The sequence below is a fragment of the Chrysochloris asiatica genome, unplaced genomic scaffold, assembly GCF_000296735.1.
Source record: "Chrysochloris asiatica unplaced genomic scaffold, ChrAsi1.0 scaffold00139, whole genome shotgun sequence".
Taxonomy (NCBI): Eukaryota; Metazoa; Chordata; class Mammalia; order Afrosoricida; family Chrysochloridae; genus Chrysochloris; species Chrysochloris asiatica.
In genome coordinates, this window is record NW_006408657.1 from 8,335,985 (window position 1) to 8,360,925 (window position 24,941).

A 24,941-nucleotide genomic window follows, 5' to 3' on the forward strand; every position below is an offset into this window, starting at 1 on the left:
ATGTTCAACCATTTCAAGAGGTAGCATATGATCAAGAGCCAATGATTCTTAGGGAGGAAGTCCAAGGTACATTGAAGGAATTGGCAAAGAACAAGGCACCAGGAAATGATGGAATAAAAATAAAAATTGCAATCTTTCAAGAAAGTGAGGCGGTGCAGGAGGCACTCACTCAACTATGCTAAGAAATTTGGAAGACAGCTATCTGGCCAACTGATTGGAAGAGATGTGTATTTGTGCCCATTCCAAAGAGAGGTAACCCAACGGAATGAGGAAATCATCGGACAATCTCTTTGATATCTCATGCGAGTAAAGTTTTACTAAACGTAATACAGAAGTGTCTGCAAGCATACATTGACAGAGAACTACCAGAGGTTCAAGCCGGATTCAGAAGAGTCTGTGGAATGAGTGATATCATTACTGATGTCCGATGGATCTTGGCTGAAAGCAGAGACTATCAGAAAGATGTTTACTTGTGCTTTATTGAGTATGAAAATGCTTTCAATTGTGTGGATCATGACAAGCTATGGACAACATTGTGAAGTATGAGTATTCCGGAACACTTAATTGTACTAATGAGAAATCTGTACCTGGACCAAGAGGCAGTTTTGTTCGAACAGAACATAGGAACACTGAATGGTTTAAAATTAAGAAAGGTGTGCCACAGGGTTTTATTCTTTCACCATACTTATCCAAACTTTATGTTGCGCAAATAAACCGAGACGCTGTGTTATATGAAGAAAAAGGTGGCATCAGGATTGGACGAAGACTCATTAACAACCTGCGATATGCAGATGACACAACCTTGCTTACTGAAAGTGAAGTGGACTTAAAACTTTTACTGATGAAGATCAAAGAGCATAGCTTTTGGTATGGATTACATCTTGATGTAAAGAAAACAAAAATCCTCACCATTGAACCTATAAACAACATTCTTATCAATGGAGAAAAGATTGAAGTTGTCAAGGACTTCATTCTTCTTGGATCAATTATCAACACTCAAGGAAGCAGCAGTCAAGAAATCAAACGATGTATTGCATTAGGCAAATCTTCTGCACAAGACCTTTTTAAAGAGCAAAGATGTCAGCTTGAGGACTAAGGTGCACTTGACCCAAGCCATGGTATTTTCAATAATGTCATATGCATGCAAAAGCTGGACCGTGAATAAGGAAGATCGTAGAAGAATTGATGCCTTTTAATTATGGTGTTGGAGGAGAATACTAAAAGTTGCCATGCGCTGCCAAAAGAACCAATCGATCTGTTTTGGAAGAAGTGCAGCTAGAGTGCTCCTTGGAGGCCAGGATGGCCAAACTTCGTCTCTCATACTTTGGACATATTGTCAGGAGGGACCAGTCGCTGGAGAAGGATATCATGTGTGGTAGGGTGGATGGCCAGAGAAAAAGAGGAAGACCCCCAATGAGATGGATTGGCCAGGTGGCAGAATCGATGGACTCAAGCGTGGCTACAGTAGTGAAGTTGGCCCAGGATCGGGCAGTGTTTTGTTCTGCTTTGCATAAGATCGCTGTGAGTCGGAACTGACTCCATGCTACCTAACAACAATAACAACGTATGGTATTTGGAGTCCTGGGGTAGTCCTGTAGTATAAGCACTGAACTGTGAATCACAGGGATGGTATTTCAAACTCACCAGCTGCTCCTCAGAAATCCTATTCAGGATCTCTATGAGTTGGAATCGATTCCACAGCAACAATAATGGTGCATATAGTGCATATAGCTTAAATGTCTTGAGCTGCATATGTATACAAACTTATTAGATTTCCAAAGTATGACTAAGATCTTTGATCTCCTGGGTTTGGGCAACTTGTTCTCCACATCTTTGAAAGTTTTAGCCAGGTTTTTTTTTTTTTTTTTTTTTTTCATTCAACTAGTAGAGCAGCCTCAGGCAGATTGGGCACTGATTGTTTTCATCAAAGGTGCTGAGGTTAGGTGTTTTCCCTAGAGTCTTGTCACATAAGGACAACATTCTGCAAAATGCAATTTTCCAAGTGTCTTATTTACATAATGTTGCTATAACAGAGATATCACAAGTGGATAGCTTTAACAAACAAATTATTCTTAAACAATTTAGGAATCTAGAACTTCAAATTCAGAGTGCCAGCTTAGAGGAAGACTTTCTTTCTATGTTGGCTCTGGAGGAAGGTCCTATCTGCTTTTAGCATCTATAGGCCCAGAGTTCCTGGGAGATCTCCATGTGGGTTTTTTGGTTGTTTTTTTTTTTTTTAATTTTTATTGTGAACTGAGTGATAGTTAAGATGGGAGAACATCGGCTTTACACCATCGTTTCATTGCAATGATTATAATCTCCTCCATGCATCATCATTCAACACTATTTGCCTTCAGTCTCTCTGTTTTGTTTTGGGGGGAGGGTGTACACAAAAACACTCAGGAATATATAATGATTTAAACAACCAAAGGGCACATTCTGCAAGCCTACCTCCTGGCCACCAGCACCCAATCCCTCTCTTTCCATGAGTCCAGAGTCCTCAGCTGCTCCCTCTCTCCCTTTCCTTATCTTTGCCTCCATCTCTGGTGTTGCTGCTTTTCTGGATAAGGTCCGCATTCCATTTGTGCTCTTCTCCCTTGATGGTCCTAGGGTCCTCTCTTTCCAGACTGTAAGATTAACTACTCCCCCATTTTTGTTACAAAACTTCTACATTTACAGTTGTGATATTTGCAATTAGTCATGATAACAATTACTCACTACTGAATCATAAGAATCTTATCCCAATCACTTTTCACCAGACCCGTCTAGACAAGGCGAAAACAATTCAGTGGGGACTCTACCTTTCCCTGCACACTCTGAAACTAAACTCCCTCTTGAAACCTTGTAAGCCAGTCACTTCATGCCTTTATCACCCCCTCATTTTAGGTAGCCAATGTCTAAATTGCCTGTCCCTATCTACCTGTATACAGAGGGGATAGCATTGACACTTGATGTGAAGACTCCTTCTCTCTCTGTTGGTATTTTGAGCTACTACATCCAGAAGTATAGGTCAAGGTCACCAAATTATAGCAGTTTCTCCATGTGCTTTAAAATCATAGACCCCTGGGTCTATGAGGTTCTCTGTGCCAGGATCCTGGGTCCAAAGGACATGTGCCCCACTCCTTGTTCTTCTTTCTTGGTAGTAAGGCCCCTCTCTCTATCTGCTTCCTTCTCTCTCCTTTGATCTCTTTTAGGATAAAAAGTAATGCATTCCACACCCCAGGAAATTTTCCTTTACATCAGATCAGGACTGTGACCTGTCTAATCTTGGTGACTTAAGTAATGGTGATGTATCCCACACTAATCCTGCATCATTAGTGTAACAAACATAACTTAATCATTTTATCATAACCTAAATTCTGCCCCCTTACTACACAGAAGTCAGGATTTACAACACATCAAAAAAAAGAGGATAATTGCATCAAACAACAAAATAGAGGACAATCACACAATACTAGGAATCATGGTCTAGCCAAGTTGACACATATTTGTTGTGGGGACACAGCTCAATCCGTGATACCATGAACTTCCAAACAGGATAATTGCTGATAAGTGATGGGAGGATGGGACTTGAAAAGTTCAATTTTAATCTGACCCTCTGGTTCCCGCAAAGTATTTACACAGTTACCTTGGTTGCGGTGCTGCTGGTTTTCACATTCAGGTGTGGCACTGCAGGATAATGTGCTAGACTGCAAGGTCAGTGGTTCAAACCCACAGGCTGCTCCTCAGAAACCCTATAAAGGGTTGCTATGAGTCGGAAACGACTCGATGACATTTAACAACAACACAGAACTTCAGAGAGGAATATGGGAGTTGGTCAAGTTATAATACCTTAAATACTGTTGCTCTTACTGAAGTCTGGCAGTTTTTCTTGAATGAACGCTACTCAGAATGTTGCAAACCTTAGGTTAATTCTCAGAGTTCTGAAAAAGTTGATTTGAATTTTTTTTTCCCCAGTGATTTTGTTACCTTTATTGAGGGGCAGATTTACAATGGTCCTCACTTTGCCATTCCCTGCCTTTCCTTTATTGCTAATCTTGTTTTATTCGTTGAATAAAATTGTGATCTTTGAACTAGCAACAATAACATCACCTAGGCACTTACTGGAAAGTTCTCTCAGGTCCACTGCAGTCTTACTGAATTTGCATTTAACCCCAGAGGATTTGTTTGTACAAGGGGGCTCTAAAAGTCAGTAGAAAAATGGAACTGAAAGATAATGGGATTTTTCCACAAACATTTTGAAGCCCTCTTGATATGGGTGTCTAATTTCTTTATCTTTATGACTTTTTTTTTTTTCAATCAGAACAGATAATCACCAAAATAAATTGCTCCAATTCACCTTGAAGTTGTATAAATATAAAGAATCATTAGATTTTTCCACCTCATAAGTTTATGATACTTATCGGAAAAGTTAATGCTTAATTTTAAATTTATATTACTTTATGGAGAGGAATTCTTCCTTAGGTATTACCCTAAGTGTAACTTTACAGTGATATAGGTACATATGGTAGCCTGTCACATGTGTTGTATAGTTTGTGGATTACCGTTAACTACAGTTAATTTTGCCTGTTTAAACATTTTCAGTAGATAATATTCATGATTTCTTTCAACTCTAATAGAAAAGCTAGTTTTGTAGGGCCCAAATAACTGTTACATAAGAACACAGGTTTCTTTTACAAATGCGTTTTGGAAACTTGTTAAGTCCCTGGGTAAAGTAAATGGTTTGTACTCAATTACTAACCTAAAGTTTGGTGGTTTAAGTCTACTCAGCACAACACAGAAGAAAGTTATGGAGATCTGCTTCCATAAAGGTTACAGCCAAGAAAACGCTATGGAGCATTTCTACTCTGTAAAACATGGGGTCACTATGAGTCAGAATCGACTCAATGGCATTGAGTTTAACAGGTTCACCTCTGCAATTCAAAGTACACTTTCCTCCATGATTATCCTTTACATCTTACATCTACTGCTGGCTTGTCACTTTCTCACTATTTTACCAATGCAATATGGACAACGTGGGAAAGGGATGTTAAACATATTTGTATCTTTATTTACAATACCTATTGCCATGTTTGACAGGTAAATGAGTTTCCATAACTTTGGAATGGAAGAGCAATGTCATAGAGAAGGGACTGCATTGTCTTCTAATTCCAGAAGACGGCACAATTATTAATGCACTCATTAACAAGCTATGCACATCTCATAGGCACTCCTGACAGAAACACTTCTTTTTTGTGGAAGTAGGATTAGAAATTATGAAATGTTTACAGCTCCAACAATGTACTAGACCTGGTGTGATTTCCTCTTCATCGCTGAATATAATTAGGGCAGGAATGTGTGTTCTAAATTTCCCTGCTATGAGAATTCAATGTTTTCATTGCATGTAAAATACTATTATATTTCATATTTCCATTCCATGTCTTCTTTCTAACAAATATATTTTAAATTAGAGAATGAGGATGCTGCCTTCTTAAAATGTATCATTTATCTGACTATATTTCTTATGAATTATGGGAACATTTTAAAGGAAGAATAATCTGTAGCTGCCTGAATTTTGATAAAGTAGAATTCTCAATGATTCTTGCTTCATTTACTTCAGGGTTATTTTGGTGGAATCGTCAACTTTTGTAACTTCACCAGCACAATTAAAAAAATCTGGAAAGTTCCCTAGAAACATCAACTATGGGTAAATGCTTATATTTTTTATACTCCTAACTATCTGAAGAAAAATTCTACAAAATTTGTATTTAAGTAAATTTACTGTATATTTGCATAATAATTTTAATTTATTCAAAATGCCTTATTTATATTATTCACACTCTTATTCAAATGCATGTTCTATGTTCCTAGGTTCATATGCATGAAAATTGAATAAATGCCTTCTTAGTTAAATATTTGAGCTTGTTTCATCTACTCTATGAAATCTGTATTTGATTTAGAAAGGACCCTGAGTTCTGAATAGATAAGCAGAATTTTAAAAGTTATTTTGTTTTATATTTTTAATTTGTTTAAACTATAAAATAGCTCTTTATGGTGAAGTAGAATAGAAAATAATGTTACCACAGTTAAAGAAAGTGTGGCAGAAGGAAAATAATGCAAGCATCTGTTAATGAACTGCATACATTTGTTGACTATTACTTCTGTGTTATTTAGTTTACACTTTTCTTTATCTCCTGAAGCACTGTAGCTTAAGCACTAGACTTCTAACTGCAAGGTCAGTGGTTCAAACCCACTAGGTACTCCTTAGAAACCCTATGCAAGGTCACGATGAGCCAGAACTGACTCTATAGCACACAACAACAAGACTTGAGAGCATCATTGTCACCCTTTTATATACAAAACATATCTCAGCAGACAAAACTGGGCAATTTTGACACCACAAGTATTCCCAATGCATCTGAAACAACTAGGGGGCCTGTGCAGATCTTGCTAAGATTAAAATATTTATTTTCTCCAAAAGTGAATTGTATTCAAGCCAATATTTTTAGGAGAGTATAAGGATTACTTCTATTATAAGATATTTGGTTTCTCTATTCCTTGTTCCGTGAGAAGATTTATTTAAAAAACCTAACATTTTCTTTCACTGCATTGATTTTAGTGAATGTTGATTTCCTGCTTTTGTAGCACATTTCAAGCATTTCCTTCACATTTAGCTCTAGTGAATAATAGTACATAATTGATGCATGGTGGTATAAGGTGACATTATAGATAATGTAAGAATAGGACATTTTAGGTATTTTATTTTACACTCTTTATCGGTATTGTTAACCACTTCAGTAAGGTGTTCTTCTAGATTTTTATCTTTTCAATCCTTTGCTGCTTCTTAATTAAGTTGCTGGTTGGTGACCCTTGATTTCACCTGAATGGCCTTGAAAGAATTCTTCACATTTATTGTTAATAATTTATAGTATTATATATTAAAATAGTATAAGTCCTTAGACGAATGCTGTTGGTAACTGTGAATATAAATCACATAAAATTCAATCAGTTTAATGAACAGCAATATTGAGTCTACTATCATGATTGCAGATGCAATCTAGGAATTCTGTATCACAAAATTTAGCAGGTTTTTCATTATATAATATTCTGGAATGGGTTTAATTGCATCCAAAGTTTAAGATTTATTGAAACTATAGACTTTAAAGCTGTAGGTAAAGGCATTGTTCCTTTGATTGTATATTTACCAAGAGAAAAACAAAGTAAAATACATAAGATAAAAGACATTTTTAGTTTAACTATGCCAGAAAAGGGGACCTTGGAAATCTCCATCCAAAATAATTACCAACTCAGCATGGAGTGCAATTTTAAGAAGTATGTCTTCCATAGTCTGGGACAGAAAGTGTGTTCCATTTACATTTATAATACTGTGCTTTCTTAGTTCTTCTTTCAAGTTTTCTTAGATGGAAGAAACAGAAAGCTACTGAGCCACTGAGTGTCAAGGCAAGGAGAACATGAATAATGACTAAGAATAGCCATTCCTTAAATCATTGGAGATTTACTTGTTTATACATGGGTAATAATAATAATAATAAAAAAGCAATGTAACAGCCATGGAATAATTTGTTCTTTGAAGCTGGTGAGGGCTTCCCTACGGGAATTTTATTGAGAAACTTTACCCCATATATGCAATAACCCTGATTTTACCCCTTCAGACTTATTTTTATTCCCCAACTCCAAGAATGTTTAAAAGCAACATGACTTGAGTCTCTTGTGGATGCCAAAATGGCTGTTTTGAAGTGTTTGTAAACTGAAGAGTTCAGAGTCCTTTAGGGAGGAGTTAGAAAGATGGAAACATAACTTTATGGAAGATATGTTGAGAAACAATGGCTTCACAGTTTGATTTTTTGTTTAATAAAGGTTTATATGATTTTGTAGCAATGCTTTTGACTTATGCTCATATACAGGTTTGTTGTTGTTGTTAAGTGCCATTGAGCCAGTTCTGACCCATAGAGACCCTGTACAGGGTTTCTGAGAATCAGCATGTGAGCTTGAACCACCGACCCTGTGGTTCAACCTGATTTGCAGTCCAGCGCATTAACCTACAGCACCACATCAGGACTCCATATATATTTGGCAGAGGATATTTCTACATATGTTTTTATATGTGCTGTAAATATATCCGAGGATATTGTAGGACATAGAAGGGGCAAAGTTCTGAAAACCTCTTAGCCATAACCAAACACCTTGAGGGAAATGAGTGACTGGGCTTAGAGACTCATGACCACAGTTTTTAGGGATAACTATGTCAGTTGGCATGACATAGGCCACAAAGACAATGTTTTACATTCTACTTTGGTGAACAGTGACTGTGGTTCTGAAAACTTGCAAACAGTCATCTAAGATGCTACTTGATTGATCTCTTCTTGTCTGGAGTTAAGAAGAGTGCGAAGAAAATAAAAATCTCAAGGAAGCTCTCCAGAGGAGTAATGGACCACGTAAACCACCGCCTCCTCTTCTGTAAGTCCAGAAGAGCAAGATGGTGTTTGGCTTCCACTACTGACCGTTCTGATTAGGCTCACAATAGAAATTCCTGGACAGACAGGAATTAAAAAAATGGAGCAGAATTCAAAATCCTAAAAAAGACCAGACTTACTGATCTGATAGAATGGCTAAGACCATGACCTTTAGATACCCCTCAGTCCTGTAATTGAACATGCTTCTTGGGATCTACTTGCAACCAAACATAGACAGGCCTATAAAGTAAATGTAGACCTGGTGTGGTGCTGTAGAATAAGCACTGGACTTCTAACCGCAAGTTCCGTGGTTCAAACTCACCAGCCATTCATTGAAAACGCTACACAGGGTCTCTATGACTCAAAACCGACTCAATGACACTTAACAACAACATAAACTGAATAACAGCACCAAGAAGAAATATACACCTCAATAGCCAAAGAGTAGTAGCATTTGTCCAAAAACAAAGCTCAGAAGTCAAGAGGAGGTATGGAACTCATTTTGGTGTATATTTATTCCTGGTGTTATTATTCACTGTATGTTGTTAGAACTGAGAACCCAGGGAGGAAGTGGATAAAGAGCTGTTAGTGTTAGGAAAAGGCAACGGATATAATGAAACAAAATGTGTGTAAACTCATGAATGGAAAATGAATCTTCTTTGTAAACTTTCACCCAAACTACAATTAACAAGTAAATAAATAAAAATTAAATGTTAAAAAACAAAGACTAAAGCACCCTGACTGAAGTCATAGTCTTTTCAGTTGTCTTATATGCATAGGAAAATAAATTAAGAAGATCAAAGGAAAATGGATGCCTTTGAATTATGGTGTTGCTGAAGAATAGTGTATGTATCCTGGACTCAGAAGAACAAACAAATCCATCTTAGAAATGCAGTCAGAATGCCCTTTAGAAGTGAGGATGACAAGTGAGGATATACTTTGGACATGTGATCAGTAGGGACCAATCCTTGGAGAAGGCCATCATACTTAGTAGATAATAAACAAAAATGAGAAAGACTTACAATGAGATGGATTGACACAGTTGCTTCAACAATGAGCTCAAACTTAGCAATGATTGTGAGGATGGTGCAAGACCAGGCAGTGTTTCATTCTGTTGTACATAGGGTCACTATGAGTCGAATCAATTCACTGGCACTTAACAACAACATTGTTTAAACTGTCCACCAGAATGCCTGTGAGTAAATGTAGACAGTAATTACAATAGGGGGTCCATAACCTCATTAATGTTCAACTGTTTCAAGAAGTAGCATATGATCAAGACCCAATAATACTGAAGGAGAAAGTCCAAGGTACATTGAAGGAATTGGCAAAGAACAAGGCACCAGGAATTGCTAGAATAAAAATTGAAATCTTTCAAGAAAGTGAGGCAGCACAGGAGGCACTCACTCATCTCTGCAAAGATATTTGGAAGACAACTGTCTGGCTGACTGATTGGAAGAGATGCGTATTTGTTCCCATTCCAAAGAGAGGTGACCCAACGGAATGTGCAAATCATCGGGCAATCTCGTTGATATCCCATATGAGTAAAGTTTTACTAAAGGTAATATAGAAATGGCTGCAAGTATAAATTGACAGAGAACTTCCAAAGGTTCAAGCCGGATTCAGAAGAGGCAGTGGAACAAGGGATATCATTGCTGATGTCTGATGGATCTTGGCTGAAAGCAGAGAATATTAGAAAGATGTTTACCTGTGCTTTATTGACTATGCAAAGGCTTATGATTGTGTGGATCGTGACAAGCTATGGACAACATTGCGAAGTATGAGTATTCACTCATTAACAACCTATGATATGCTGATGATACAACCTTGCTTGCTGAAAGTGAAGAGGACTTAAAACATTTACTGATGTTTTACATCGGTATGGATTACATCTCAATGTAAAGAAAACAAAAATCCTCACCACTGGACCAATAAACAACATTCTTATCAATGGAGCAAAGATTGAAGTTATCAAGGACTTCATTCTTCTTGGATCAACTATCAACACTCATGGAAGCAGCAGTCAAGAAATAAAACAATGTATTGCATTAGGCAAATCTGCTGCACAAGAACTTTTTAAAGTGCTGAAGAGCAAATATGTCAACTTGAGAACAACTTGAGAAAATACCAAGCCATGGTATTTTCAATAACCTCATATGCATGTGAAAGCTAGACAGTGGATAAGGAAGACTGTAGAAGAATTGATGCTTTTGAGTTATGATGTTGGAGGAGAATATTGAAAGTGCCATTGGCTGCCAAAAGAACCAATAGATCCTTTTGGAAGAAGTGCAGCCAGAGTGCTCCTTGGAGGCCAAGATAGCCTAACTTCATCTCTCAGTTACAATACTTCAGACATATTGTCAGGAGGGACCAGGCACTGGAGAAGGATATCATGTTTGGTAAGGTGGAGGGTCAGAGAAAAAGAGGAAGACCCCCAGTGAGATGGATTGGCCAAGTGGCAGCATCGATGGACTTAAACGTGGCAACAATAGTGAGGTTGGCCCAGGATCAGGCAGTGTTTTGTTCTGCTGTGCATGAGGTCACTAAGAGTCGATACCAACTTGATGGCACCTAACAACAAAAACAACCTCATTAAGAATAAAGAAAAGACAGTGTTATTCACACGTTTTAAATAAAATATAGAAAAGGAGAGGGTGTGGTTAAAGGAGGACTTTACTTGGAAATACTCAATGTTTTTAGAGTTTTAAATTCAGGCAAAACCATATGAACACTAATGAGCATATGGGATTTTTGTACTTCCAGAAAATACATCAGCTGAACACTGTCTAAGAAGTCAAATATTAATTGACAACTTGGTGAGCAAAGTGATGAAAGTACTAAGAGTAGAAAATTTTGGCAAGATTTGATCAGTCCTGGAAGATATGGGATGTTTTTAGGGAGGCAGTTGCTTCAGATTGTGTAAGTTTCAGAAATACAGAGACAAAATACAGCTGGCCAAGTTTCCTTCCCTTCCTGTGATAAAGAAGCAATTATGGAAGCAGTGAACTGATAGAAGAGAATTATTGAAGAAAGTAAATATTAGACTAACTATTGGAAGGAGTACCTATTTAGTCCTAATTTGAAACTGCCTACTTTTGAGTCTTTGAATTTGGATTATTATTGTTATTATCATCATCATCATCATCAAATTTGCACTTTAGCATTTGAAAAGTGCACCCATTTTAAAAAAATTGATATAAATATGGTTAATTTACTTTTTTTGATTTATCTTTTTAAGTTTTGAAAACAATATAATCAGGAAAAAAACAACAAAAATATAATCAGGAAAGGTGTGTGCCAGGATTGTATTCTTTCACCAAATTTATTTAATATGTATACTCAGCAAATAATCTGAGACACTGGATTTTATGAAGAAGAACGCGGCATCATGATTGGAGAAAGACACATTAACAATTTGCAATACGCAGATAGTACAACCTTGCTTGCTGAAAGCAAAGAAGTCTAAAATACTGTAGAAGATCGAGGACTACAGCTTTCAGTATGGATTGCACCTCATTGTCGAACAAAAATCCTCACCACTGAACCAATAAATAGCATCATGATAAATGGAGAGAAGATTGAAATTGTCAAAGACCTTATTTGGCTTGGATTTACAGTTAACAGTCATGGAAGCAGGAGTCAAAACATTAAAGTAGGTGTTGCTGCCCAAGACCTCTTTAAAGTGTTCAAGACCAAAGATATCGGTCTGAGGATTAAGGTGCACCTGACTCAAGCCATACTATTTTTAATCACCTCATAGATATGTGAAAGTCGGATAATGAATAAAGGAGAAAGTAAAAGAATCAGTGCATATTTGAAGTATGGTGTTAGAAAAGAGTATTAAAAGTTCCATGGACTGCCAGAAGAACAAACAAATTTGTCTTTGAAGAAGTGCAACCCAAATGTTCCTTAGAAGCCAGGATTGAGAGAATTCGTCTCTCATACAGGTTATCAGGAGGGACCAGTCCCTTGAGGATCAGTAGAAAAGAGCAGAAGACCCAGTGAGATGGGTGTATTTACACAATGACAACAGCAGTGGGCTGAAATATAATCACAGTTGTGAGGATAGTACAGGACTAGGCAGTGTTTTATTCTGTTGTGCATAGTGTCACTATGAGTCAGAACTGACTTTCAGCACCTAACGACAACAAAACAATATTAAACCTCAAATAAGATCGGAAAGATTTCAGTGGCCTTGCATAGCATATTGTAGGTAGTCCTAATTGCTAACGCTCTATAAAGTTTAATTAAGATCACTGTTCTTGGGTATTGTTTGTGGTATTGATTTTGTTTTCCTATTTACTTGTGACAGTGGTTATGAGAATAGCAGTGACACTTTTTCTCCTACCCCACCTTCCTTAAAAACATGTGAGTATCTCTAAGAGAAGCTGTTCTTTGTTTTCATGTATGATTTTTAGGTGTAGAGCATACCATGAAATGAAAGAGATAATTGCATGTGTGTTATAAGATAGAATGGTGGTGTACTATGGGAATTGCTAACTAGACAGGAGGCTGAAGTACTGGTCTCAAGACTGTTCTGCTTGTGCCCCTTTGGAGGACTTTGCTCACATTTCCTCTTTCACCACCACAGAGCTTTAGTTTCCTCACCAGCACTATGCATGTCTTTGGCTACATGGCCTTTGGGTCTCTTTTAACTTCTTCATGCCATGAAATAACAACATAAGTATTTCTGTATATTATCTTTCACTCTGCTGGAGTGAATGGGCTCTTCTAGGTGACTCTTCCCAGGGTCTCTCATGGTGACTGGTGCTTCAGTCATTTCAAATGCTTCCTTACTAACATGTCTGATAGTTAATGTTGCCTGTTGGCTGGAACTTCAGCTGGGGTTGTTGGCCTCTCCATGTGATCTGGGCTCCTTCAGAAGATGGAAGCTCTATTCTAAATGCAGCGAGCCAAGAGAGAGAACCAAGCAACTGTTATGTTACATTTCTTGATCTAGTGTTAGAAGTCACACCACACCAATTCTGCTGCATTCTTGCATATTGTTAGTATTAAATATTTAAGACTGACCCATATTCAAATAATTTGTGGGTATTATAAAAATTAAAGGTGGTCATGAGTATGAGTGTGTGTTGAGTATGTAAAATGGTCCTTTATTTTCACTTCAAGTTATCCGTTACTCTGTAATGTGAACCATTCTGTAGAGTCCACACAAAGCTGAAGATTCATGTGTGACTCATTTAAACATTAATGGAGTTCCTTTGTAATGAAATTTGGTTCAGAAACCTTCAACAGAGGATAATAATTGTGTTTTTTTTTAAATGATTATATCAAGCTGGAGATGGGGTTGCTCATACTTTTATTAACAAATGTATGTATCATCTTCTAATCTTGAGCACTAATGCTCGGAATATATTTAATTGACCCAAAATTTTAATCGCTTATTGAAACAGTCACTTAATATGAATAGTACTTATGAAATGATGCATAAGCTTGTTCTATTTTATGTTTTGGCAGCAATTAAGTCTTACTTTATAAGAGAATTCTTCTGCCCCACTTTTACTCTCAAAGTGGAAATGAAAGGGTCTGCAGTCCTGAATCTGGTCTTCCTTCCCTTTAATGTCCACATGCGCTATTGTGTCATCATTCTGAGTAATGAAAAGGTGAGAACAGTTTGTGACTTGTGCTTTTAATATGAATAGCCACCTAATGGAATAACAAGGGGAAATACCTCCAAGGCAGCTGGAGGTCTAGGTAATTCTGGCATTCTGCTTTGTGACCACCAGTCCCCTCCCTCAGCAGTCCCTTTAGCAACTCTGAGGTAACATACATAATTGAGAAAACAAAACAATCAATTTTTCCATTTCCTGGATGTTGTGAGGTTGAATTGTATCTTCTGAAAACATATACTAAAGTTCTTACTTCTGTACCTATAAATGTGACTGTTTTTTAGAAATAAGGTCTTTGCAAATACAATCATGTTAAGATAAGTTTCTATTAGAATAGTGTGGGTGTCAATCAAATGACTGCCATCCTTAGGGTAAATGAAGAAGAGGGAAATTTGAACACAGGTAAGCACAAGGAGAATGCCATGTGAAGTCAAAGATAAATATTGAAGTGATGTATCTATAAGCCAAGGAACACTAAAGATTGTCAATGACCACCAGAATCTAGGAAAGAGACATGGGACAGATTCTCCCTCAGAGCCCTCCATCTAGCAGGTACCTGGACTTTAGATTTCTGACCTTCGGAAATTTGAGAGAAAAAGTTCCTGTTGTTCTAAGCCCCCAGTTTGTGGTAAGTTGTTACAGCAGTCAAAATTAATATAATAAAGTCAAGAAGGGAGTTGCCATTGATGTTGTTAAGGGCTGGAAAGTCACTCCGGACTCACAGTGACCCTGTATAGGTCTGAACTGCTGACTTTGCAGCTAGCAGTTTCACACCAGGACTCTACAAGAAGTTAATAGTTCAGCCTTTATTGTCCCTACTTGGCTTCAGGTATATTTATGAGAGTTATTAACAAGTGAGAGAAGAGAGTGACACTGAGCCACCACTGATTTGTCTCCTCCTTTGCCCCTTCCCATCATCTATACCTGACTAGTTCTCCCTTCTTTAAAAATAAGTATGTTTTCCTTCATCTTTTAAAACAATTCTCTATTCTGATTTCTTTTACATTCCCTCATGGCATAACCTGATCAGGCTCCTTCTACCCATATGTCTACCTAATGACATAATGTCTACCTAATGACATAATGTCTACCTAATGACATAAGGGACCCGACTCGATGGCACTTAACAACAACAACAACAATGACATAAGGATATTCATTAAAAGTACCCATATTCTATATTTATATTAAAATCCATGAAAGCTAAAGCTTGCTTTACTTCTCAAGTTTCCCAACTCTTCAAAAGTCTTGTGCTGTATCCTGAAACTGAGTTTTATATAGTTCTTATAGACCTGACATAAACTGATGAAGACAGCTCTAAGATTGTGTACTGCATTCAAGTAAATTAGTGTTTAGTATAGCAGTATTGCCACTTTGCAGGTAGGAAAACTGAGGCTTGAAAATACCATAGAAATTATACTAGGTCATGATGGTAGTAAGTGGTTAAACCAAGATTCATATCTAGATTTTCTGATCCTACATGTCATGTACTCTCATAGGTTCACTTATAAATGAAAATCAATATAGTTTATTAAGTATTCAAAATAGAGTTGAATTTTACACTTCAAATTACCACTTAGGAGGGAAAATACGGTTTTAGAGTAATATTGGGGAGTCCTGGTGTGGTGCTGTAGGATAAACGCAGGACCATAAAGTCGGTTTGAGCTATAATATTGGTGGTTCAAACTCACCAATTGTTCCTCAAAACCTTATCCTGTGTTACTATGAGTCAGAACTGACTTGATAGTACTTAACAAAAGAATAATAATAAATATTTTTATTTTATTTAGAAGGATTAATTTTAACTTATTTCCCGTAGTTCAAAATTTATGAAAAATAGGAGCTATATTGTGATCAATAGTTTGATCAAATGTGTCACAATGTTGTTGTTGTTATTAGGTGCCATCGAGTCAGTATCAACTCATAGCAACACTATGCAAAACAGAATGAAACATTTTCCAGTTCTGGGCCAACCTCACAATTGTTGTCATGCTTGAGCCCACTGAAGCTGCCACTTTGCCAATCCATCTCGCTACAGGTCTTCCTCTTTTTCTCTGACTCTCCACCTTACCAAACATGATATCCTTTACCAGTGACTGGTCCCTCTGGACAATATGTCCGTAGTATGAGAGATGAAGTTTGTTCCATCTTGGCCTCCAAGGAGCACTCTGGCTGCACTTTTTCCAACAAACTCTATTGGTTCTTTTGGCAGCCCATGGTACTCTCCTCCAACACCATAACTCAAATGCATCAATTCTTCTATGGTCTTCCTTATTCACTGTCCAGCTTTTGCATTCATATGAGGTTATTAAAAATACCATGGCTTGGGTCAGGGGCACCTTAGTCCTTAAGCTGACATCTTCGCTCTTTGATACTTTAAAAATGTCTTGTGCAGCAGATTTGTCTAATGTAATACATCGAGTGCTTTCTGCTGCTTCCATGACTGTTGGTGGTTGATCCAAGAAGAATGAAGTCCTTAACAACTTCAATCTTTGTTGATAAAAATTCTAAAATGCTAAGGTTAATTATCAATGGCATCAAAATAAGTTGATTATATTTTTTGAATTAAACTACTGGAATATAATCATACTTCAGTTGGCATCTCAATTTATTAAAACATGACTTTTTGATTGTATCTACTTTGTCCTTGTCAGAGACAATACAAGAATGAAACAATATTCATGAAATTATATTGCTGTCAAGTAAGAAATAACACCCTCAATCTAAAGGAGTGCATTGAATTATAATTACTTATGCGAGGAAGGACATCTATTAATTTACATATTCAATTATATTGCCAATTATATTGAAAAATACAATTACACGCTTAAATAGATAACCAAACATCCAAGTCCAACCTAGTTGGTTCTTGTTCTTATTAAATGTGAGATAATTGCTTAGCCATTAAGAAACACCTGTTGAGCTCTGTATAGTAATTAGGTCTCTATTTTATATGTTTCCATGTATAAAACAGAACCATTTCTACTGCCACTGTTGTCATGAAAAGGCCATTTGTTTCATTTTGGCTAGTCCTTTGAACTTCCACATAAAAATGAAATGATTTATGTAAAAGTTCTTTGAAAATAGACATACCTACTGCTGTTGAGTAGAACTGCCCAGGACTACAAATCTTCATTGGAGCAGACTCAGACTGTTGCATCTTTCTTTCCCCCATGGAACATGTAACCAGGGCTCTACCAGGACTTCTTGAAAGTAGAAATCATTTCAACTGAAGTTCATAGAAATTCTAAGGTTAGAGGGGAAAGCTACATAAGACCTAAACATTCATAGTATTACTTTTCAGAAATTTTGGTTTGTGTGTATGGGGGCAGATTGAATGGCAGAAACTCAGGCAGAAGCATGGCTCAGTCCCTGAGGGATTTCACCTTCTGGGAGGAGGAGTTGACAGATCCCCCTCAACAAAAAAAAGGCAAAAAAAACCACTGCATAGTACACAGCTGTGTACTGACACAACCTGGGGTTCTGTCTTCACAGAGGTACCCCAGCATATGAACACCTACTCTGTGAAGTCCTAGGTTCCCAAGGCCACCATTTCAAGTTGTGTTGTTTAGTGTTGTTGAGCTGGTTCCGACTCTTCATGTCCCCATATAGTGTTTCCAAGGAATGACTGATGGGTTTGCACTGCAAACCCAGTGCTTTATCTAACAGCGCTGCACCAAGACTCAAGTTGGATCTGGCAATGCTGGGCTCAGCTCTATGGGGAAGGCAGAAGCTTCAAATAGACTTGACCTAGGGCTAGAGTCAGGAGTGGCTTTCAGCTTAACCATCCCTTTCCAGCAACCCTTGGTTCTTTTTAATGAACCAATCTAGACATCCCTATGTATCAAGTAGATTTCTCACCCAGGTCTTTATTGTCCTTTTTTGTCTGCAAACCTTGCTCAGACCAATTGAGGTCAAAGGCTAGATAGTATTACTTGAAGAATAGAGGTGATACATCGTAGACAAATTGGTACAGTCTCATACCAGGCCTCCTCATTCAAAGTGGGTTTCAGCCTTGCCAAATCTAATAAAAGGTTCACAGGGCAGGGATGCCCACTCTCAGGTGATTTTTTGGTGGTTTATGTGCTGCAACAATTTGATCAGAGCCTATGCCATGCTGGTTATTAAGTCTTTTGAAATTCATCCTGGCCTATTACTATTGTGTAGTTGTTGTTGTTGTTATGTGCCATCGAGTCGGTTCCGACCCATAGCGACCCTGTATAGGGTTTCCGAGGGTGTAAATCTTTACGGGAGTAGAAAGCCTCATCTTTCTCCCGCGGTGCAGCTGGTAGTTTCGAACCGCTGACCTTAAGGTTCACAGCCCAATTGTGTAGTTAGCACTGTTCTATTGACCCTTTGCATTGTCCCTGTTTTCAATCTGTCTTTGTCTCTTCATGTCTCTGCTGATGTAGAGATTCTGCTTGTAGTCTCTATTATGTGTTTTTTGAAACATGCTATAATCAGTGTGTAACTTCTTTCCTCTTGAATTTTCTTCCTTTATTTTAGAATAATTATTAGCCATTTGTTCTTGTAAAGATGACTTTTAAAAAGGTGTGCAGTACTCACACCTTTTTAAAGATAATATTCTTTATCTCATGAGCCAATTTGTTATTTAGCTAAAAGGTGACCTTAGGGTGTAGTTTTAGTTCAAGATTTATGGAGTACCTCACGGTGAGAGTCTTTAGTCTCCATTGGTCCAGTAATTCTGGACTTCTTAATTTGAGTTCTGTTCCATATTTTTATCCCATTCTTCAGAATCCATGTACTTGGGCCCTGAAAGATGGTAGGTAGTAGTACCATCTAATTCTTCTGGTTTCAAGGTAGATGAGCCCATAGTTTATGTAGACTGCTAGTCCTGTAAATTAATTTCTGAGTCCTTTGTTTCCTTTTTTCACTTTTGCTCTAGATGAGAAGAGACCATAGTTGTGTCTTAGATTGCTGCTTGCAAGCCTTTAAGAAACCAGTTGCTACTCAACAAACTAGAATGTAGAACAAACATATGCTAGTTGACCAAGTTTCTCTGTGGTCTGGATCCTCTCATTCTTGAGAGAAACCATAAAATATGGAAAAAGAATATTCAAGTTCTAAAGTTAAGGATCTCTGGTAGTGTAGTGGTTACAACTCAGGCTGCGAACCACAAGGTCAGCAGTTCGAAACTACCAGCTGTTCCGCGGGAGAAAGATGAGGCTTTCTGCTCCTGTAAAGATTTACAGCCTCGGAAACCCTGTTCAGGGTCGCTATGGGTCGGATATGACTCCATGGCACATAACCAACCAACCAACCAACCAAAGTATTTTCTAGGTATAAATTGAGTGAACACGAGAATAGGCTTGATCTCTGCGGGATAATGCACTGAACTTCAAGGTCAGTTTGAACCACAAGGTCAGTTTGAAGCCTATATAGGGTCGCTATGAGTTGGAACTGACTCAATGGCACTTAACAACAACATATTCTACTGGAGGAGGCAAATTTGCACTGGTCCAGTGCACCCAGAGATGATGTGTGAATTTCTAGTGTTCCCTAGGTGGGTGAGAAATGGTAGCTAAGCATGTGTCACATTTATAAAAAAAATTAAAAATACATCCTTTCCCTGTGCTGGGACCCCTTGCCCTTCACCAAGATGCCCTTTTGCAAGGCTTAACTTTTGCTAATATAAGAGGTGTCTTATAACATGTCTATTAATTTTACATGTCTATTAGTTTCTATAATGCAATCAGACTGCGATCATTTCTAGGGTAGTGCCGGGGACCTGCCTCGACATAGGAACTTGGTTCACGACGTGGAGATATCTGGTGGTGGTAAAGATATAGAAAGAATACACTGAAAGACACAAAAAGGGAGACAAAGAGACACCCCAAAACCAGGGTGGATGCGGGACTGGCATCAGGAAGATCCTGCATTGCAAACATCTCAGCCAGGAAGGCCGTAATATCCTGCATAGTAAACATCTTGGCTAAACAGGCAGTATCGTTGCAATGCTGGACTGAGCCTTCTGCATGCTGTAATGCACGCCTTGCCAGTCGTAATGCATGCTCTCCAAGCTGCAATGCACACCTGGGTCGGTCTGCGCCTCCGTTTTATTTAGGGGAGGTACTTTACACAAAGCTGGGTGGGACTAAGACAAGGTACAGCTAACATACGTAATTTTCCAGACATTCAGGCACCTTTACATCCTACTTTGCAGGTTCGAATCTCACTACCGCAACTTGGTTTCTCAAGCTTAATTAACATACCTTTTAGCACCTAGCCTCAAATGGGGGAAGGAAAAGGAAGATTGAGAGGATTCCTATTGTGTCAGCTGCCTGGGCCAGGTTTGCAGGAAGAAGCCAGGCACCTAGGTGAATGGGCTGCACCTGGAAACACTTTACGCAGGGCAGTTCTTTTGTTCATAGAACAGAGAACCAGGGAGCCACCCAATTTTACTTTGACTGAATTCTTTGAGGGAAGACTTTGCCTGTTTGGAATTTTACAGTCTTGGCTTTTAGGAAAATATCACATTTATCTGTTGACATCAGGGCTCCATGTAAGCAATTAATAATAAACCTAGCTGAACACTAAGATGAAAAACAATTTGCTATGACTGCCAGGTGGCTAGAGTCTGTTCCTCAGAGCCTGCGGCCTGTATGGTCTGCAACACTTGGGCCCACAGGACCTCGAACTCCTGACCGGGTCTGCACAGTCTGCAACAGGGTAGAGGGAAGAATGCATTTCTATATGGTGGCAGAGAGAGTAGTAATTGATTAACAGAGGAGTTTGGTCAAGGAGGATGAGTAGAAATGTGCCTAGAAAGCAATGAATTGGCAGCAGTTGAAGTCTCTTGGGAAAAAGTTATAAGAAGAGCATTAGACAAGACAGTTAAGCATGAAATTCTACAGACACTTTAATGGCTGATTCTGAGACTGGCTTGTGGGAAGTGACAGAATGGTATTAGATGTATACATCTCTCTTGAGGAGAGCTGTGAATTTTAAGTTGAATAATTTAATTTTTGTTTTGTTGAAAACAAAAATTCAGTAGAAGGTATTGAGCAAGGGCATCATATCATTACATTTTTATTTTAGAAAGAGTCTCTGGAGCCAAAGTAGAGTGTAGATTAGGGTTGGTGACAGAAGCAAGAGTCTACACTGGCTAGGTTGCTCTGGCAATCTATTGCACTATTCCACGCTATACCTTTCAATACTATTCTCTGCTTTACCTTCTGTTATGTATTATGCTGAGAGGTTTATAGAGACAGAGAAGGAAGTAAAAAGCAATGGTGGGAGAAGAGGTGACAGTATTGAATTTGAGAGGAGGAATGAGGGAGAATGGGAGGGGTCCAGAAAGAACTGTAAAGATGAATGTAGATGTAAAAATCTTGAAGACTGGGTGAAGGTCACACTTGAAGGAACCACATTTTCATGTGATTATAGAGTCCTGGTATGACACTGTGGGTTAATGCGCTGGATTTTGGGGTCGGTTTGAATCATAAGGTCGGTGATTCAAGCTCACCAGCTGCTCCTTGGAAACCCTATACAAGGTAGCTATGGGTCAGAATTGACTCAATGGCACTTAACAACAACAACAGCATAGAGACCTGGTGGGGCGCTGTGGAATAAAGCCCTGGATCAAAAGGTCGGTTCAAACCACAAAGTCGGCGATTCAAATTCACCAGCCACTCCTTGGAAAACCTTTACAGGGTTGCTGTGAGTTGAAACAGATGCAATGGCACTCAACAAGAACAACAATAGAGTAAATCAGTGACAATTTTAAACAGAAACCATTCTTCTGAAAAACGTGGTTATGAAATGGAGAAGAGAATCTTAATTTCACTGCAACAATGACTTTGCAAGTTTGGATACACATCTTTACTAGTATTGTGTACTATAGCACACCATATGTTGTTAGTACATAATCTATTTATAATTCATGGAATTCAAATATATATTGCATTCTAGAAATACCTGTGGCGTAATCGCTCAGAAATGCAGTTAAGGTTGTGCTGTTGTAATTGTTCTTAAGTGCCATTGAGTTGGCTCTGACTCATAGTGACACTGTATAGAGTTTCCAAGGAGCGGCTGATAGATTTGAACTGCTGACCTTGAGGTTAACAGTCCAGTGTTTATCCTACAAGGCCGCACCAGGAGCTAAGATTGTGTTAAGATGTTTGAACTTTTTGGTGAAGTCATACATAGTGTTTCATATCAATCACTAAAGTCTCTGAGAACATCTATGATTTACTATTTATTAAATGAAATAAGAGCCCTGGTAGTGCAATGATTAAGCACTCAGCCAATAATTTAAAGGTCAGCGGTTTTAACTTACCAGTGGCTTTACAGCAGAAAAACCAAACAATTGGTTCCTGAAAGACTGCAGTCTAGGAAACCTAATGGGGCAGTTCTAAACTAACATAGGGTTGCTATGTGTTGCAATTGGCTCAAGGGCATAAAACAACAGCAGTTAAATGAAAGTATTATTTTAAAAGAAAAGCAGTGATTCTATTATTGTCCAGTTCATAATTAGTTTTAGAAAACTCATATTTAGAATATTCATGTCTTTTTTAATATTTTAGAATTTCAGCTTAGCTGTAATTTCCCCAGCTAGCTATCAAGCTTATGTCATTGTGCCCAGTAAATCCAAACATATAAATTACAAAACCTGACTACTAACAGTTTGAATTTAACCAGAGGTGCCTTGGAGGAAAAGCCTGGCGATCTGCTTCCAAAAAGGGTACGGTAGTCTTGAAAACACTATGAAGTATAGTTATACTTGACACACATGGGTTTGTCATGAGTCGGAATCAAATTGATGGCAAGTGGTCTTGTTTGGTTTTTGGTTGACTATATCTAGGCCCAAGATAAGAAAATAAGAAGCATTTGTTGTTAAATGCCATCGAGTCAGTTACAACTCATAGTGACTCATTGGGTTTCTGGGGAGCAGCCAGTGGATTTCAACTGTCAACCTTGTGGTTCACAGTTCAGTGCTGATTCTACAGCGTCACTCCAGGAGTCCAACATGGAGATAACTGCCTTTTCTGAATACATGAAATTATTTGTGTCAGAAGGGCATCTACAACTTGTCCGAGGAAATCCAGCTAATTAGGGGCAGAGTTTAAATTAGAATTTTCCTACCAACAAATGTCTTTGTTTTTTTTCTGGGTCATTAATAGCATGTCATCTTGCAAAATTGCATTTTCACCAGTTACTCCTTGGAAACCCTATACCAGGTCGCTATGAGCCAGAACCAAGTCGATGGCACTTAGCAACAACAATGCTATTTGGAAAATGCAAATAGATACAAAGAAGGAACAAAATATCTTTTGTAAAAGTTTCTTAGAATTGACAACGGTTTTGGTATCTCTTGGAGCCTTAGTGGTGCCGTGGGGTAAGCATTGGGCAACTAACCGCAAAGTCACCATTTCAAAACCACCAGTAGCTCCACAGGAAAAAGATAAGGCTGTCTGCAGAGTCGCCATGAATGAAATCAACTCAGTGGCAGTGGATTTTGTCATTTATCTGTAAAATTATAATTTCAGTTAAACAGATATGATATTAAGAGGAGGAAGGAATTTGTACAATTGAATATTAGATGAGATCACAATGACAAGTGTCTACTGTGGGTCAGAGAATTTCATTCCCTCACCACAGCATCTAGACTTGGAATGGGTTCCCCTACAACAATTTGTTATTACATTTATATTCCTCTGTGTTCTGATTTTATTGTAAGAAATGGAGGCAGGGGGATGAATTAGATGAGAGTGTGATTTTCCAGAATAATTTTCTAACATAGAAAAAGCAGGCATGACTTTCATTTATATAATTTTGTTTATTGGAAATGAATACATTAGACAAAATAATTACATTTTTGAGAAATGTTAATATACTGTCTATATAAGATGTGGAATTAAGTGGAGAATTCATTACTGATACTTTAATAAAATTTAGCTGGTTACTGGCTGGGGAGCAGATTAGAATTTATATATTTAAAATATATTGGGAAATAACAGTTTGCTTCTCTTAAATCTACTTCCATTGGTTGGCATTCATTTGCTATAGTTTAGGTTTCATTCAGGTATATATTTTCAAAAAGACAGGAACTATGAATCCTATATTTTGGAAAAAACAACCTTCAGAAAAACTAAGGTGTCAAAAAGGTTCAATTAAATCTAAAAAGCAAGTAATATATTGTTTTCTCAAGCCTTTTCTTTGTTAAACATTTGCCCCCTGCTCAAATTATTGTTGTTAGGTGCCCTCAAGTTGATTCTGATTTATAGAGACCCTGTACAGGGTTTCTGATGAGCAGCTGGTGGGTTTGAACCGCCAATCTTGGGGCTCCTAGTCCAGTGCTTATCCTGTAACAATAATTACCAAACCAGTATTGATTGCACAGTTGTATTTGTAGCAAAGTAACTGCACATACACACGTACATACACATAAAGGAGAAAGTATTTTGAAATTGTTAGCTTGAATTTTGTTTGCAAAGTAAATAGCTGCTTAGGAAAAAGTACTATATGAAAATTATATATAATGTACAATATAGTCCTGGTTTAGCAGTGGATGATAGAACTGGACTGCTAACCACAAGTTGGCAGTTCCAACCCATCAGTCCATACTTGGAATCCCTACAGAGGATCACTATGAGTCGGAACCTGCTTGATGGCACTTAACAATAACAAATTTATTACATGGAGTGTTTGAATTTAAATGCTAAACAACAATCTTTTTTTTTTTTTAATTTAAGGTTTTTATTGTGGATTGAGTGAACGTTTACAGGGCACATCATCAGTTTCACATTCAGCAATTCATATAACTTGTTTCATTACATTGATTATAATCCCCTCCATATACCATCAGGTAAAAGTATTTCTCTCTATCCACTTTAGC

The 24,941-nt window shown here is 37.8% G+C and overlaps 1 protein-coding gene across 1 annotated transcript in view; it reads left to right on the forward strand.

Annotated features, from left to right (window-relative positions):
* Positions 1-14,597: 14,597 nt before the first annotated feature.
* Positions 14,598-24,941, forward strand: part of LOC102822611 (chromosome unknown open reading frame, human CXorf30) — a 170,223-nt gene continuing 159,879 nt past the window's right edge. Inside the window, exon 1 of the mRNA XM_006870158.1 lies at positions 14,598-14,711. Within this exon, the coding sequence (XP_006870220.1) occupies positions 14,598-14,711 (114 nt within the window). The remainder of the gene's footprint in view (positions 14,712-24,941) is intronic.